The following is a 16,811-nucleotide window of genomic DNA, read 5'->3' as shown; positions in this document are numbered from 1 at the left end:
GGAGTAACAAATGGGTTCAAACTTAAGCAACCATCAATTTCATATAGACTTGTATACAGAGGATGTTACATAGAAGCCACATGGTAATTCCAAACCAAAAACCAGTAATAGATATGCAGAAAATAATGAGAAAGGAATCCAATATATCACTAAAGAAAGACAACTAATTGTGAGAGAAGAGAGCAAGAGGAGAAGGGAATAGAGAAACCAAAAACAACTATAAAACAAGTAAGAAAATGACAATAAATCCATACCTATCAATAATTACTTTGAATGTAAATGGACTAAACACTCCAATCAAAAGACATAGGATGACAAAATAGATAACAGGACTCATCTATGTACTCCCTACAAGAGACACATTTCAGACTTAAAGACACATGCAGATTGAAAATGAAGGGTTGGAAAAGCATTTATCATGCAAATGGATGTGAAAAGAAAGCCAGGATAGCAATATTTATAGGGGACAAAGTAGACTTTAAAAGAAAGACTGTAACAAGAGACAAAGAAGGCGCTATATAATCATGAAGGCACAATTGAACAAGAAGATATAACAATTATAAATATTTATGCACCTAACATGGGAGCAACCAAACACTTCAAGTAATTAATAACAAACATAAAGGAATTGATCCATAATACAGTAATTCTTTTTTTAAAATCCATGTAATTATACCATTAAAATAGCTAGTTCAAATATTGACCATTTTCATAAAGTTCCCTATTGTCTTATCTTTTTCTCCTTATAAATTCTTGGCCCTTCCTTATTTGGACTTAAATATATATCTCTTAGCTTAGAGGAAAACAAAAACACTAATTCAAAAGGATACATGCACCCCTATGTTTATTACAGCATTATTTACAATAACCAAATTATGGAAGCAGCCCATGTGTCCATCAATAGATTAATGGATAGAGAGGTTTTACACACACACACACACACACATACACACACACAGGAATATTAGTCAGCCATAAAAAAGAATAAAATTGTGCTATTTGCAACAACATGGATGGAGCTAAAGAATATAATGCTAAGCGAAATAAGTCAGTCAAAGAAAGACAAGTATCATATAATCTCACTCATATGTGGAATTTAAGAAACAAATTAACAAAGAAAAAAGAGAAAGAGACAAACCAAGAGACAGATTTTTAACTGTAGGGAACAAACTGGTGATTACTGAAGGGAAGGTGGGTGGGGATATGGATGAAATAGGTTAAGGGAATTAAAGAGTACACTTAATCATGATGAGCATTGAACAATGTCTAGAATTACTGAATCATTATATTGCATACCTGAAACTAATATAGCACTATATGTTAACTATACTGAAATTAAAATTAAAATCTTAATAAAATTTAAAAAATTATAGAAGATGCAATATAATCTGTGTAAGTAGATCTGTAAGAACAAAATTTCAGACAAGAATGAGGCTAAATATTATAGATAGCTTCACTCTTATAAATGTCCCATTTTGAGAATTTGGTGTCAAGTACTCATTTTTTGTCTGTTTTCTTTTATGGGTTATCAGATAAAATTAGTCATTGTACAGAAAGCACTATGTAGGAAAAAATATGAAACTTTTCTTGTCATCAATACTTGCACAAAATTTCTTATAGATTTATCTAAGAAAATGGTGCCTTTGTATTGATATCTGCAGAGAGTGCTGCAAATCATTGACATTAATACTTTGTTTATAATGAAGTACATTGTGCTTGATTATTGATATGTCTAATTATTAAATAATATAATTATTTAATAAGTTTATTTTTTGTATAGCTTCAAGGCAACTTAATTTTATTCAGGTTAGTTGACATTATTTATTGTTCTGTACATTCATCCTATAGTTATAATAGTAACATAAATTCTTACCCAGAAAGTGAGAAATAATATACTTGACTAGCTTTAGTGCCTCCAAGAGTATTGAGTGGTTATATTCCTTGAGAAAACATAGTGAGATTTTTTTTTTTTTTTTGTATAGGATTCTTAAGATTTCTAGAACTTCCCAGAGGGGAAGATGACATCCAGTACAGTATTTAGTATGTCTTTGCCATCTGGGTTTTCAGATTCATTTGGTTTAATTCAAGGATTAAAGACAGAAAAATTGGACCAAATGGTAGACTAAAGCCCTGTGGAAAACATGCCTCTGCTGTGATTATTTTTGAGATTAATTGATTCTTTAACTTGTAAGTACACCCCATGACTTCAGTTGCAGTTAATAACTGATTAACCATAAGCACGTAGATTAATTGTGCCCATGCATGCTGGGAGACGAGTTAACTCTTTTATGTCACTACATTATCCCAGTTTGAGAGTAAACTAAACAAATGCTCCCATGATTTAGTGAACCTTATCTCAAACAGGACTAACGAATATTTAAGCACTACCTTTGGATTTTTTTAAAGTAGACAATCTATGCCTTTATTAAAAAAATAAGGATGGGTCAAAAATAATTCCAAGTTTTCTAATTTAAAAGATTGGAAGCTTGGGTGAACACCTCCTAAAAACAGAGATATACTACTGATAAGTCTTTTTTTTTTTTTTAAAGATTTTATTTATTTATTTGACAGAGAGAGACACAGCGAGAGAGGGAACACAAGCAGGGGGAATGGGAGAGGGAGAAGCAGGCTCCCCGCAAAGCAGGGAGCCTGATGCGGGACTCGATCCCGGGACCCTGGGATCATGACCTGAGCTGAAGGCAGTAGCTTAACCAACTGAGCCACCCAGGCGCCCTACTGATAAGTCTTAAATGATTTGAGTTATAAGAATTCATGTAACTAGGGGTGCCTGGGTGGCTCAGTTGGTTAAGTGTCTACCTTCAGCTTAGGTCATGATCCCAGGGTCCTGGGATCAAGCCCCGCATTGGGCTCCCTGCTCAGTAGGGAGTCTGCTTCTCCCTCTCCCTCTGCCCCTTCCCCACCTCGTGCTTGCTCTCTCTCTCTCTCTCTCTCTCTCTCTCTCTCTCTCTCCCTCTCAAATAAATAAATAAAATCTTTTTTAAAAATCCATGTAATTATACATATAAAATAGCTCGTTCAAATATTGACCATTTTCATAAAGTTCCCTATTGTCTTATTTTTTTCTCCTTATAAATTATTGGCTCTTCCTTATTTGGACTTAAATATATATCTCTTAGCTTAGAGAAAAACAAAACAATGAAAACAGAGCAGGACTCTTATGATCACATGCTATCCTCTAGCTCCTCTCTAACTCTTTCTTGCCAAAGCCAAGTTTCTTGAAAGGATTATATCTATGAATCTCTCCATATTTTCACTGGCTTTCATTGCTTTAGGGCACAGGAAAATGACTATTGAGTCTTTTACTCCTCTGACAGAACTATGGTGATTGCCACCAGTGACCTATTTCTTGCCAAACTTAAAGTCACTTTTCAGTTCTTTTCTTACCTTGATCTCTTTTCACCATTTATTCTGGTTTCCAACTCCTCTATGGCAGTGGAATTACTTTTTAATTTATTTTGTTTCCCATTGATTTGTTTTGTCTATACTTTTCTCATCATTTTTTCTTCAGTTTTTTCCCTAACGTTTCTCTTCTTTTTTCCTCCACTTAGTGTTACCCAGAGCTCTTTCCTTGGACCTTCCATCTCTTCATTTTGCATACTCCGTGAAAGGTCTCATCCCTCACACAGCATATTGATGACTCACAAATCCGTATCTGTAGCCCAGACTTCGTATTCTGCACACAGCTTATGTACTTTGTAACTAGGAGAGCAATATGTGCTTCAGCATGATTTAAATTTAGCATGATTTAAACAAAAACAATTTCTTCAACTTTCATAATCTCCCCTGCCTCCTCTGGCCAGGAACAGGTTTACTTTACATTTCATATTTCTGTTAATGCACTGTCTACCTACCTGCCCAAGCCAAGTCCTTCCTAAACTCCCTCCTTTCACTCAGCCCTGTATTTAATCAGTCACCCAATTCAGTTCATGTAAGTTTCTAGGGTTAAGAAAGGTAGCTTATATCATCATAAATATATATATGACTTTAATTTCACAGTTTCTGACATGTTTAATCAGCCAAAGAGAAAGTTTCTAGAAAATTATTTCAGTTAGACAGGGGTCATGGTTCTATATATGAGAAGAAACTAATTTTCCTTAGATAACTTTATTGTATGTGTGGGTAGCCTTGCTGAAAATTGACATTGATCATATTAGCTACAGATCAATCTTCTTTACATTAATACATTAGATCATTATTGAGTACTTATGTCCATTATGTCAGGTTGTAGGAATACAAACATGATTAAGATACGGATCTTATGTGCACATAGATATATGTTATGGAAAACTATGTTATGTTACTAAAATGTATTCAAAGCAAATACTCATATATCAAATCATATCAGTGGTTTATATAAACCACTAAATGTGAAGAGTTTGGGCCTCTCTTAAATAATAAAAATCATATTCTTTTTAACTGCAAAGAATATTTTGTATTTGCCAATGAATACCATCTCTATGTGTTTGAAGTTCACATACTCAGCTTATAAAATTAAAAGAAATTTATTTTAAAGAGAAGAAATCATTGCAGATGAAATATCAACAATAACAGAAAGTAGTACAGTAATATTATCAAAGCTATTTAGTGTGAAAACTGAATATTAAATAAATGTAGAGATCTTATATTACTTGAACTATATATAAAGACTGAAGAAAATTAGAAATGATAACCTCAAGTTCCTTGGGTAAAACTGTATAGCAAGTACTCTGTCTAAATCCTGGGCGTGTTGAAAGATGTTGACTTTCAAGTGAATCCCTCTCATGAAATTATCCTCAGCTTGAAAGAGCTACCCAAGGTCAAGCCTTCTCACCAGGGAAGCCCTAACCTAGTGACTGATCAGTGTCCTTTATAGAACAACTCTGCAAAACAACTCTGAAAGTCCATCCCAACTCTTAGAGCTCCTTCTGGATCATCTGGAGACTTTGTAGTGATGCATCACAGTTTAACTCCTCTCACTGCCTAATCTTTCCTACTTTGTTTTTTTTCAAACCACCACAAGAATTGGTCCTGAGGGCACTCTTTAGTAAGTTTCCTGAATGCATGTCTTCATCAAAGAATCACATTTCAAAGGAATCATTTTTTTTTTAAGATTTTATTTATTTATTTGAGAGAGAGAATGAGAGACAGAGAGCACGAGAGGGAAGCGGGTCAGAGGGAGAAGCAGACCCCCCGCTGAGCAGGGAGCCCGATGTGGGACTCGATCCCGGGACTCCAGGATCATGACCTGAGCCGAAGGCAGTCGCTTAACCAACTGAGCCACCCAGGCACCCCCAAGGAATCATTCTATATGGTCTCAGAAGTAGACTCTAAGACAGAATGTTACAAATAGATCACCCATCAGTCCACTAACTGACTGACAAACAGGACCACATTTCTAGTAGTAGGTGGACCACTGATATCTCTTGAATGCTGTAGTGGTGAAATTGTTAAAATCTTCACTGATGGTGAACAAAGATAGGTACTAGTAGAAGGTAATGCACTATGAGTTCAGTATCTTTGGCTTTTGAAGAATTCAGGGGAAAACAATAATTATAAGGACAATCGAATCAGTTTCTGCTGGGTTCTATTCATGCAATGGAGAAAAAGAATGAAAGGCTGAGTGTGAATAATCATGAGTTGAAGGTTATGTGTGAGAATAAGAAGGTCTCTTTCACAGGATATAAAGAGACTCTCATCTTCTTTAGCCAGAGGTCATAAAAGCTGATAATAAGGATTTATTTAAAAGCATAGCAGAGCTTTACAGAAATTTGAATCTTTAGCCCTGACAAATCAGCTAAGCCACTTTCTGAACCTTGGTTGAGAACAAATGGAACTCTGACTTGGGGGTAGAGTACATTTGGGTTAGTGATCTTAGATACCTTGAAACCTAGTTCTCCATAAACCTTCTGGGCCTGCAGAAGTGGTCTATTCCTCCCAGTGAAGGGCTATCATGTCCATCTTGCTTAAAGATGATTTGGAAACTTCTTCCTTTTATGGTAATACCCCTCTGAGTATATACTCTCACTTCCATTCCTGGCCTCCAGCTCAATATATAGGGTCAATAGATGACATCACATGGCCACAGAAATGCTGTGTCTCTAAGGTTGGACAGGGACTATGCTTCAAATGAGCAGCAGACCCTAGCCAATATCTACTGGCAGGAGTTGGGAGAGTATGTATGAAATTGGATCCTGAGGCTGCTGAATCAAGTGAGATGGAGAATAAGATTGAATAAGATTGGGGATGGAGAATAATATCAAGTTGGGATGGAGAATAAGAGTTTATTGATATGATAGTATTCTCCCAAGTTATTTAACACCTTGGGAAGGAGAGCAGGAGAGAGTTGCTGCTGCTAGATAGCTGTTGGAAGCTTGAGGAAAGCAAGCATTTTCACTAAAAGAAGTATTAATTCCAGAGCTGCTATGCTCACAGTAGAAAGAGTGTCAAAAGACTCAGATATGCGAACATGCTAGAGTGAATATACCAGTTAGAGTCCAGAAAAGTCACTCACTTTCTTCTTTGTAAAGGTTTTGAGGACCCTCTAAAGCAATAAGAATGTGCTGATGACTGAGATCAAGCATCATTGAGAAGCTCAGAGGTGACTGTTCTCTGTAGGCAAATGTTGATGGTGGGAGATGCTAATACAGAATTGAGGTCTCTGATAGGAATGGGAATGCCAAGCTCTCAACATAATAGAAGCTAGGTGGCAGTGCTTAGTTGTCACAAGCAAGGTTGAGCACAGTTATCTTAATGAGTAGCTAGTTAAAATACATCAAGGGCTCTAGACTCACAGAGAGCTCTGGAGATAGACAATAAAACATAGCATCCCACAGGGCAAAATAAGTGGACAGTCAACAAGGGTATTATCCAGTCTACACTATTAAAGAAATCAGATGGATGATCAGGAAGCTGAATATCGTCACATAATTTTTAAAAAATTATGATTCCTTTCCCAATTGCTGCACTTAAGGTAATTTTCATACCTTGAACTCTGACTGAAGGGGAGACTGAGTCACTAGAAAGAACCCTGCAATACCATAGCAAGTGTATATGGTAATGATTCTCCAAATTCTTTGTTTAAAGAACGTATATCCACTTAAATAACCATTTTCTAGGAAACGCAAACTTGTGAAACACTTTGAGGACTGTGGTACAAAGGATCTAAGTTGACTTTGATACCTAAGATTCTACAAAATTATCATGCCCTTATATTATTAGAGTTGGGCATATAGGTGCCAGGTAATAAATGGAATTGTGGCCTATGGCTGGCTCACATTGGGTCTACCAATCCACAGATCCACCCTGTTGTCATTTAGCTTGTCTCCAATTGTGTAATTGGAATGGACATATTTGTTAGTTGTCAGAGCCTCCATATTGATTCCTTGGCTTTTGGGGTAAGAGCTATCCTAGTGAGAAGGCCAAGTTGAAGCCTCTGGAACTTCCCCACTTTCAGCTGAGATTTATTGAATACAGTATTATATCCCAGGGGAAATAGTAGAAATTAATGTCACCCTTAAAATCTTAAAAGATGTTCTGGTGGCAGTCCATATCGTGTATTCCATTTATTGACAACGTTGTCTCCGGATGAAACCAGAGAGATCCTAGAGGAAGATAATGGACTACCACAAACTCGTCCAAGCAGTGCCATCATTGCAGCTTATACCAGATCAGCTATTTTTGCTAGAGTAGAATAACATGGCCTCAGATACATACTGTGTGCCCAGTAACATACTTAATGTGTTTGTTTTCATTTCTGATAGGAAAGAAGATCATAAATCATTTGCATTCACTTGAGACAGACAATAGTATATATTTGCAGTCTTGCTCTAAAGCTAAATGAATTCTCACACGTCTTTTCTTTTCTTTTCTTTTTTTTTAAGATTTTATTTATTTATTTGACAGAGAGAGACACAGAGAGAGAGGGAACACAAGCAGGGGGAGTGGGAGAGGGAGAAGCAGGCTTCCGGCGGAGCGGGGAGCCCGATGCGGGGCTCGATCCAGGACCCTGGGATCATGACCTGAGCCGAAGGCAGATGCTTAACGACTGAGCCACCCAGGCGCCCCTCTCACACGTCTTTTCATAGCATAGTCCAAAGACATATGGACCATCTGAACATTCTATTGAACTTGTTATTGGTCCACTGTATCAATGAGATCATGTTCATCCATCCAAATAAACAAGAATTGGCAAGTACATTAGATATCTTGGTAAGACATGCATAATCCATAGGATTGGAATAAGCTTATGAAGATTCGGGGTCCACAGTATTAGTAAAATTTTAGAGATCCTATTGTATGTATCTTACGCGGATATCCCCTCCAAAGTAAAGCACAAATTATTGTATCTCACAATTCCCACCCTTCAGAAGGAAAGATAGTGCTGGCTAAGTCTCTTTGGGTTCCAGAGCATATTCCACACTTGGAAATACCACTTCAATCCATTTATCTGGTGATTCAGAAGGCTTCAACTATCGACTTCAATTGTGTCTCAAAGTAGAAAAGGATTTTCTCATATGACCATGCTGTTATATAAGTGACCCTGGTGCTTGAGTCACATAACCCATCAGTGCTAGGAAAGGTGTGTGGTTTACAGCAATACTAATAGGAAAGTTATAAACTAAATTTCTAGGATTATTAGTAAGACCATGCTTTCTACAGTCAAGAATTATACCTCTTTCATAAAATAGCTCTTAGTGTGCTACTAGGCATTGGTAGGGATGAAGTATTTGAATACAGAACATCAAATGACCATGTGGTCTGAACCACCAATCACACATTGGGTTTTGTCATTTCTACCAACATCCAGCCATAAAATAGGTCAGATCCATCAGTAGTTCATCATAAAATGGAATTAGTAAAATCAGGATAAGGTATGGCCAGGGCCCAAGGACCCAAGTAAGCTGTACAAGAAGGTGCCCAATCCTCATGGCATCTATCAATGTTTTACCAGTTCCTTTTTCTCAGGTCATCTCCGGCCACAGAGTGGATCACTTATAAGTTGATGGTGAAGAAAAAAGGCTAAGCTTCTTTTATGATGGTTCAGCTCAGTATATGTATGCAAGCCAAAAACTGGACTGCTACTTCACTAGAGCCCCATTCTGGGATGTCCCTGAGAGGAATGAGGGAACACCTTTCCAGAGGGCAGAACTTTGGTTTGGGTGGTGTCCCTGGTCAACCACTTCATGTGAAAAGAGATCTGTTCGAGTGTGTTGATGGACCTATGGGAGTACATATTATTGAGGACCAAAAAATACCCACCACAGAAGCACAAAACAATGAAATAGACAGAGTAGCGCTAGCAGTTGATAACAACCAGCTTCGTCACTAGCTAATCATAAATAGCACAACAGGCTCATGAATAGAATTGTCATAATGGTAGGGATGGAGGTTATGCATAAACATGAACCATGGGTCCTCTCCCATGAAGGTTGATGTATCTACCACCACCACTGAATATCTAACCTGGCAGCAACAGAGACCAACACTTGACACCGTAAAAGTACTATCCTTCAAAATTCCAACCAGTCCCTTGGTAGCAAGTTGGTTATATTAGTTAGACCTTTTTTCCCCTGAAAATGATAGTGCATGATTTTAACTGAATATGACATGTATTCTGGGTATGGATGTTTATGCTGACCTGAATCAGCAGCAGCACTATCCAAGGGCTTTGAGAATGGTTTATTCTTAACACATGATCCCGTCTTAACCACTCATGGAATGAGAAGCACGCTTTGCAGCAGTGAAGATAGAGTATTGGGAACATTGCCAGGGGATTCTCTGGTCATATATTCTTTATCACCTAAAAATGCCAACTTACTAGAGTGATTGAATGGCCTTTGGAAGGGGCAACTAAGTTTCAGTGGGATAATGGCTGGTAAGGAAGGAGTGCTATGCTCCAAGATACAGTGTGCATTCTAAATCAATGACCATTATTATATAATGCTTTTTTTTTTTTTTCCTGTAGAATACATAGGTTCAAAACCAAGGAGTGACCCTACTTACCACCATCACATTCAGTGACCCACTTGGGGAATCTGTGTTCCCTTCCTGCAACTCTGGGCTCTGCCAGTTTAGAAGTCCTAGTTCTCAGAAGAGGAAAAAGCTTCTATTAAGTGATACAGTAAGAGCCCCATTAATCTTTAAGCCATGGCTGCTACTCATTTATGTGAGGCTTCCTGTGTTAGGAAATAGGAGATAAGAGGAATCACCAGCCTGGAGGGAGTTAACTGGCCCATATGATCGGCTGGAGGTACTACTGTTACAGAGTGAGACAGTATATAATATGGTGATGATGATCCACTGTATCATTTCTTGGTGGTCTCCTGACCAATTTTGGTGGTAAAAAGATAAGTGCATCAGTCATGGCTTAAGAAGAACCTGGTGACCTGGGGCTCAAAATCCTCAGTGACAAAGGTCTGGTAACTTCACTAGGTGACCTACTTATGCCAAAAGATGTACTAGCCCAGGATGGGAGCAATTTAGAATGGTAATAGTAGAAAGAGATGATGAATATCATCTCACCACAGTTTCTTTTGACAGTTTTCCCAGGAAAGGTGATTAACTATCCTGGAGTAGCTTTTCCCAGATAGAGTGAATTATCTTACCTAGAAAGCGGATTTAAGCAGATGCTATAGAGCACCAGCCAGATCCCTTCTTTGGTACTGCAGGACTCATTCCTTTAGCTACTGAGCAGCTAATGGCTTATCAGCTAAATCCTTCTTTAGAAATTACCCTAAACCAACAGAGCTATCCCTCCCAAGGTCATGCCCCCTAGGGAGGAATAGCACACAGGCAAGGACCAGTTGATGGGGGAGGGGGTGGTGTCTAAGGCTTAGTTCCCTTGCCTTAGGGCAGGACAGTTCTGTGGAAATATTACAGCTCCATGACTTCTCTAAAGCTACCGGGACCTTTGTTGCAACTGCGCTGTAGCTCAACTATCCTCCTCAACAATCCTCAGTCTTTCACTTGGAGTGTTGATCTAGAAGGTACTTCCCAATACACTTTCTGCACACATAACTCTGTCTTAGAGTCTCTTTTCCAAGAAAACTGACCTATGGTAAATACACATATTCAGTAATACTATATAGAGTTTATATTAAACATATATACTGTTTTAAGTGATGTATATGTATGTATATTAAACTATATAAGTGTATATGTGTGTGTGTACACATCCACACACACATAAAATATATTTTTTATGCATGCCATTATTTGACTTTTCGAGAAGATATCTTGTCTTTGTCATGTTTGTTTTTAAATCCAAAAAAGGTATCATTTAGGAGCTTTGTGAAGTAGAAATTCCTAAACATGGGTGAATCCAACAGATAATTCTGCCAATACAATGTTCAGTAAGCCATTGTCACAGGATTGGATTCTCAGAAGGCCAGTGACCCAAAACTTACATAGATCAGAGAAGAGCATGTTTAAATGTTTGTTCAGGTTTGGTCTATTCCTGACTGAATCTGTTGACACCACCACCCAACAAGGGAAGAGCTAGGTATACATCAGTAAATGGATGTTTTAAAGTACAGTAATATTAACTATTTGGAATCCAAGTAGAGTCATCATTGTTACACTGATCACCATCCAATTCTGTTTTGTTTCTAAACTTTCTGGCTTCAGAATTTTGTTTTTTACAACAGAACACAGCTCATATCTTCTAAAAATGAGACTATGACTAAAAGAAATTATGTTTTGAATAAGAAAAAAAAAAGTTTACCATCAACTCGCAATACCTTTTTTTCAAGTCTCTAAGGTTGAATTCAGCTGATCAATCTTCTTTAGGATTTGATTTGTATGTGAAGGGCTAATCAAGTAAGCGAATATTTGATAGATTTTAAAGACCTTTAAATGTTTCATGATAATGATGCTGGTATCCTTAAATACACTGATGATTAAAACCAGATAGCACATATCCTCGCACAGCTAATAGAATGAATTGAAACTGAAATTTCCTTAAACTTTACCAACAAAGCAGCAGTTGTTCTGTAAATTTATACTACCATAATTAGAAGCCTTTGAGGTAGCTGTGAAAAGATTCTAATGTTGGGAGAAAAAACTCAATGTTGCAAAACTAGAAATTTAAGTCGGGCTGTCACATTTGGAAAAAAACCTTTTTTAAACCTGGGGACATTTAGGATTCTGTTCTTTGATTCCTTAGGGGAGCTATTACTTCACTTTTTACTATTTTATTTATTTTATTTTATTTATTATTTCACTATTATTTTATTATTTTAATGCATCACAAAGAATCTTTTCTATAGCATCTGCTTAAATCCGCTTTCTAGGTAAGATAATTCACTCTATCTGGGAAAAGCTACTCCAGGATAGTTAATCACCTTTCCTGGGAAAACTGTCAAAAGAAACTGTGGTGAGATGATATTCATCATCTCTTTCTACTATTACCATTCTAAATTGCTCCCATCCTGGGCTAGTACATCTTTTGGCCTTTTAAATATTTAGCATAGCATATGCTCACACATCCCACTATTCTTATGTTTATATAATATTGTAGCTTCTCTTCAGTGTTCACATGAAAATATTGGTCACGTAGAAAAAATTGCCAGCCTGAACAAATGACAAAATGACACTTTTATCTATTTAAAATGAGAGCTGAGTGCATTATGAATTGGTAGGATAAAGGTAAGAAAACAACGTAGAATTAATGGAATTCTAAATGAAACCCCAGTAATGATAATAGTAATAATAATAGCTAACTTTTATTGAGCATTTACTATGTGCCTAAGGCTTTAAGGACTAGCTCATTTAATTCTCCAACAGCCCTAATAGTATGGTACCATTATTATTCCCATTTTATCGATAAGGAAATTAAAGACCACAAAGGTTAAGTAATCTTTCAGTTACAAAGCCAAAAGGGGCAAAGCTGGGTGAAACTAATATTTAAATACAGCAAATGTTAAATCACACTTAATAACTATATACTAAGTTTATATTAGGACATGGAACCAAGAGCTTGTTGTTTTTGTTTTATTTTCTCCCATTTTTTTTTGTTGTTGTTGAGCTATAATTGACATATTAGTTTCAGGTGTACAACACAATCATTCGATATTTGTACATATTGCAAAATGATCACCACAGTAGGTTCAGTTAACATCTATCACCATGCATGGGTACCGATGGTTTGTTTTTTTTCCCTGTGATGACAACTTTTAAGATCTACTCTCTTAGCAACTTTCAAATATACAATACAGTTGTTTTAAGGCAAGTTCACTTCTTAATTTCTTTTTCTCTTAATGAAAGAACCTGGAATATGGTAAATCAGGGATTGGCAATCTATGGCAGACTATGGCCCATGAGGCAAGTCTGGCTGAGGCTCCTGCATTTGTGAATAGTTTTACTGGGACTCAGCAACATCCATCATCCATTCGTTTACTTACTGTCTTTGACTGCTTTCACACTACAGTGGTAGGATCAGGTAGTTGAGAGAAAGACTCTATGAACTCATGTTCATACAAAGCCCAAGATATTTATGTATTTTTTTTTTCCAGAAAATGTTTACTAAACACTATGGTATATATCCCTTCTTTAGAATGCATGTAAGATGGCAAAAATATAGTTCCCATATCCAGTAGTAGAAACGTTAATGCCTTTTAACACTACCCTCTATTAGCACATTTCAAATTAGCAAATATAATCTGGGAAATAAAATCTGAGATGAAGGAAAAACTTAACACAGTATAAGATCATATTTTCTTACTATAAAGATAATAATTTATAAACATAATCCTTTGATTGCTTTAACTATATCAGTTATAAATGTTTGGAAAAGAAGTATGTTAAGGGAGTCAGTTGAGCTGCTTGGTATTTATTTCCCTGTCACTATGTTTCATTGATTGTTTCGGCTAATCTCTTGAATTGGAGGGTCTTGGATTCTGATCTCTCTCATGGAGCTCTGTTGGAAATATGCAGTCATTTGTACTATCTTAACTAGCAGAGATCTTAAGAAGCATCTATTATTCGTCTTTACTGCCTATCATTGGAACTTTCTCTAAACAAGTTCAATAAACTAAATTTAAAAAATGAATCTAGTGATATGCAATAAAATCAATTATGAAAATGCACCATTGGTTAGGTTTTATATGTGTAATACCTGTAAAAGCCATGTAATGCATAACAGTGTCATTTGGTTGTTTTTATTTTTTATTTTTTAGATTTGGATGACCCAGTAGTAACTGTTCATCAGAGTATAGGTGAAGCTAAAGAACAATTTTACTATGAGAGAACAGTGTTCCTCCGGTGTGTGGCCAATTCCAATCCACCTGTTCGGTACAGCTGGAGACGTGGTCAGGAGGTATTACTACAAGGATCTGATAAAGGAGTTGAGATTTATGAACCCTTCTTTACCCAGGTAGGAATTAAAGTATTTATACCCCATTCTGCTAGAATATGTTCCTAATTTAGGTAGCATGCAATATTATGTCTATTTGAAAAGAGTCTCTCCAACTCTGACCTTTTAAAAAACAGTATGTTCTTGACTGAAAGATAAGATAACTCACATAGAAAAAGGTAATTTGTTAATTTTTCATGTGGTAGTTAAATTTAAAATGTTAACATTTGAAAAAAAAATAAATCAATGTATCCTAACTTGTATTTCTTTATACATAGGTTTACCTAGGTTTCACTATAAAGCACATAATTTTACATTTGCTGACTGCTTTGTTTTTTGTGGAAAATATTTCTCTAAGGGAGAGATTTTGAGTTTCCTATTTGCAATGGCAAATACATTTTAAAGGAATGAAGAAATCTACTTGAAATCCATTTAGCTTTGGTTTTAGGAAAAAGTCTCTGATGTCTTTTGTTCATTTTGGGTTTTGACTTAATGATAGAGCCTTAATTACGTAAAAACTAAAATATCTAATGAGTCATTTTACATGGAGTTGAATGTGATCTGAAATATTCGTCTATAATACATATCAAGAGTGGAGAATTAGTAATTCTTGAGGAAGACACTGAAATTTGTAAGAATATTTGAGTGCCGATACCATAAAGCTTTGCTGGTGACTAGAAAGGAATACAAACCTAATTAACAAAGAAAAAAAGTTTAATTAAAAAAATGTCTATGGAAAATATTCAAAATAATTGTGACCATGAATAACAATTTTAAAAAGATATAGATAATAAGATAGAGATTTGACCACGTTATCTGTACCTTTGAGATATCATGTGACTGTAATAGGACAATTTACAACTAAATTTTATATATTATGAATACTCTACTTCAAAATATTAAAGGTAAATATATGTTTCACATCTCAACTCTGTAATACCAGAAGGTCATCCTGAATCTGTAAATTTCCCAGCATCTCATTTTTCACCATTAAATATATTTCCTTATATTATAGTAAACCATTTACTTGTAATGTCTGAGTCCTCACCTCTTTCTATTAATATAATTGCCAATGTTTAGATATTAACTATGGAAGAATGCATGATTTTACGAAAACATCTGAACACATCATATATACTTACATTGCTATTTGAAGGTATAGAACAGCTGGGACTTACCAAGATATAAATCTCTGAAAATCATTCTTGCATACTGAGACTATCATGACAGCCTGTTTTGATCTGACCCTCTCCTGACTCAGAACATTACAGCATCAACTGCTTTCTGTTAACAGAGAGGATCATAGTTTTCCCATACATTCTGCAATACTATAATTCATCCTTCAGTTTTTACTAATATTACTTATTTTCTTATTTAGAAAATTAACAAACTATTTGTTAGCAGTATTTAGTTGCTTGGGTGCCTCTAAGGTTTAGAAATCAGATAAATGATCATCTACCATTTTTTTTCTATTGTCAATGTTTTTTTAGAATATGTTATGTTGGTTTTTTAGGTTTTTATTTTACTTCCAGTTAGTTAACATATAGTATAATATTAGTTTTAGGCGTACAATATAGTAATTCAACACTTCATATATCACCTGTTGCTCATCACAACAAGTGCTCTCCTTAATGACCATCACCTTTTTAACCCATCCCCCCACTTACCTCCCTCTGGTAACCATCTGTTTGTTCTCTATAATGAAAAGTCTGTTGATTTCTCTGTCTTATTTTTTTTCCTATTATTTGTTTTGTTTCTTAAATTCCACATATGAGTGAAATCATACAGTATTTGTCTTTTTCTGACTGACATTTCACTTAGCATACTCTGTAGCTCTATTCATGTCCTGGTAAATGGCAAGATTTCATCCTTTTTGTATAACTGAGTAGTATTCCATTGTGTATATATACCACATATTCTTCATCCATTCATCAGTTGATGGATACTTGGACTGCTTCTATATCTTGGCTATCATAAATAATGCTGCTATAAACAAGGGGTGCAGGTATCACTTTGTATTAGTGTTGTTTTTTTTATTTAAAAGATTTTATTTATTTGCGAGAGAGAGAATGAGAGACAGAGAGCATGAGAGGGAGGAGGGTCAGAGGGAGAAGCAGACTCCCTGCCGAGCAGGGAGCCCGATGTGGGACTCGATCCCGGTACTCCAGGATCATGACCCGAGTCGAAGGCAGCTGCTTAACCAACTGAGCCACCCAGGTGCCCCTGTATTAGTGTTCTTATTTTTGGGTAAATTGCCAGTAGTTTGATTGCTGGGTCATAAAGTAGTTCTATTTTTAACTTTCCAAGGAACCTCCATATTGTTTCACACAGTGGCTGCAACAATTTACATTCCCACCAACAGTGCATGAGTATTCCTTTTTCTCCACATCCTCGCCAACACTTGTTGTTTCTTGTGTTTTTGAATTTAGGCATTCTGGTGGATGTGAGATGATATCACATT

At 36.1% G+C, this 16,811-nt stretch overlaps 1 protein-coding gene across 1 annotated transcript in view; it reads left to right on the top strand.

Annotated features, from left to right (window-relative positions):
- Nucleotides 1-16,811, top strand: part of MDGA2 (MAM domain containing glycosylphosphatidylinositol anchor 2) — an 800,528-nt gene that overhangs the window by 482,830 nt on the left and 300,887 nt on the right. Inside the window, exon 4 of the mRNA XM_045900785.3 lies at nt 14,175-14,371. Within this exon, the coding sequence (XP_045756741.2) occupies nt 14,175-14,371 (197 nt within the window). The remainder of the gene's footprint in view (nt 1-14,174; nt 14,372-16,811) is intronic.

This window comes from Mirounga angustirostris, unplaced genomic scaffold (assembly GCF_029215605.1).
Source record: "Mirounga angustirostris isolate CCGP_5_RB_7025 unplaced genomic scaffold, mMirAng1.0.hap1 SCAF_9, whole genome shotgun sequence".
Taxonomy (NCBI): domain Eukaryota; kingdom Metazoa; phylum Chordata; class Mammalia; order Carnivora; family Phocidae; genus Mirounga; species Mirounga angustirostris.
The sequence above is the reverse complement of the archived record's forward strand: the minus strand, read 5'-3'. Positions and strand labels throughout refer to the sequence as shown.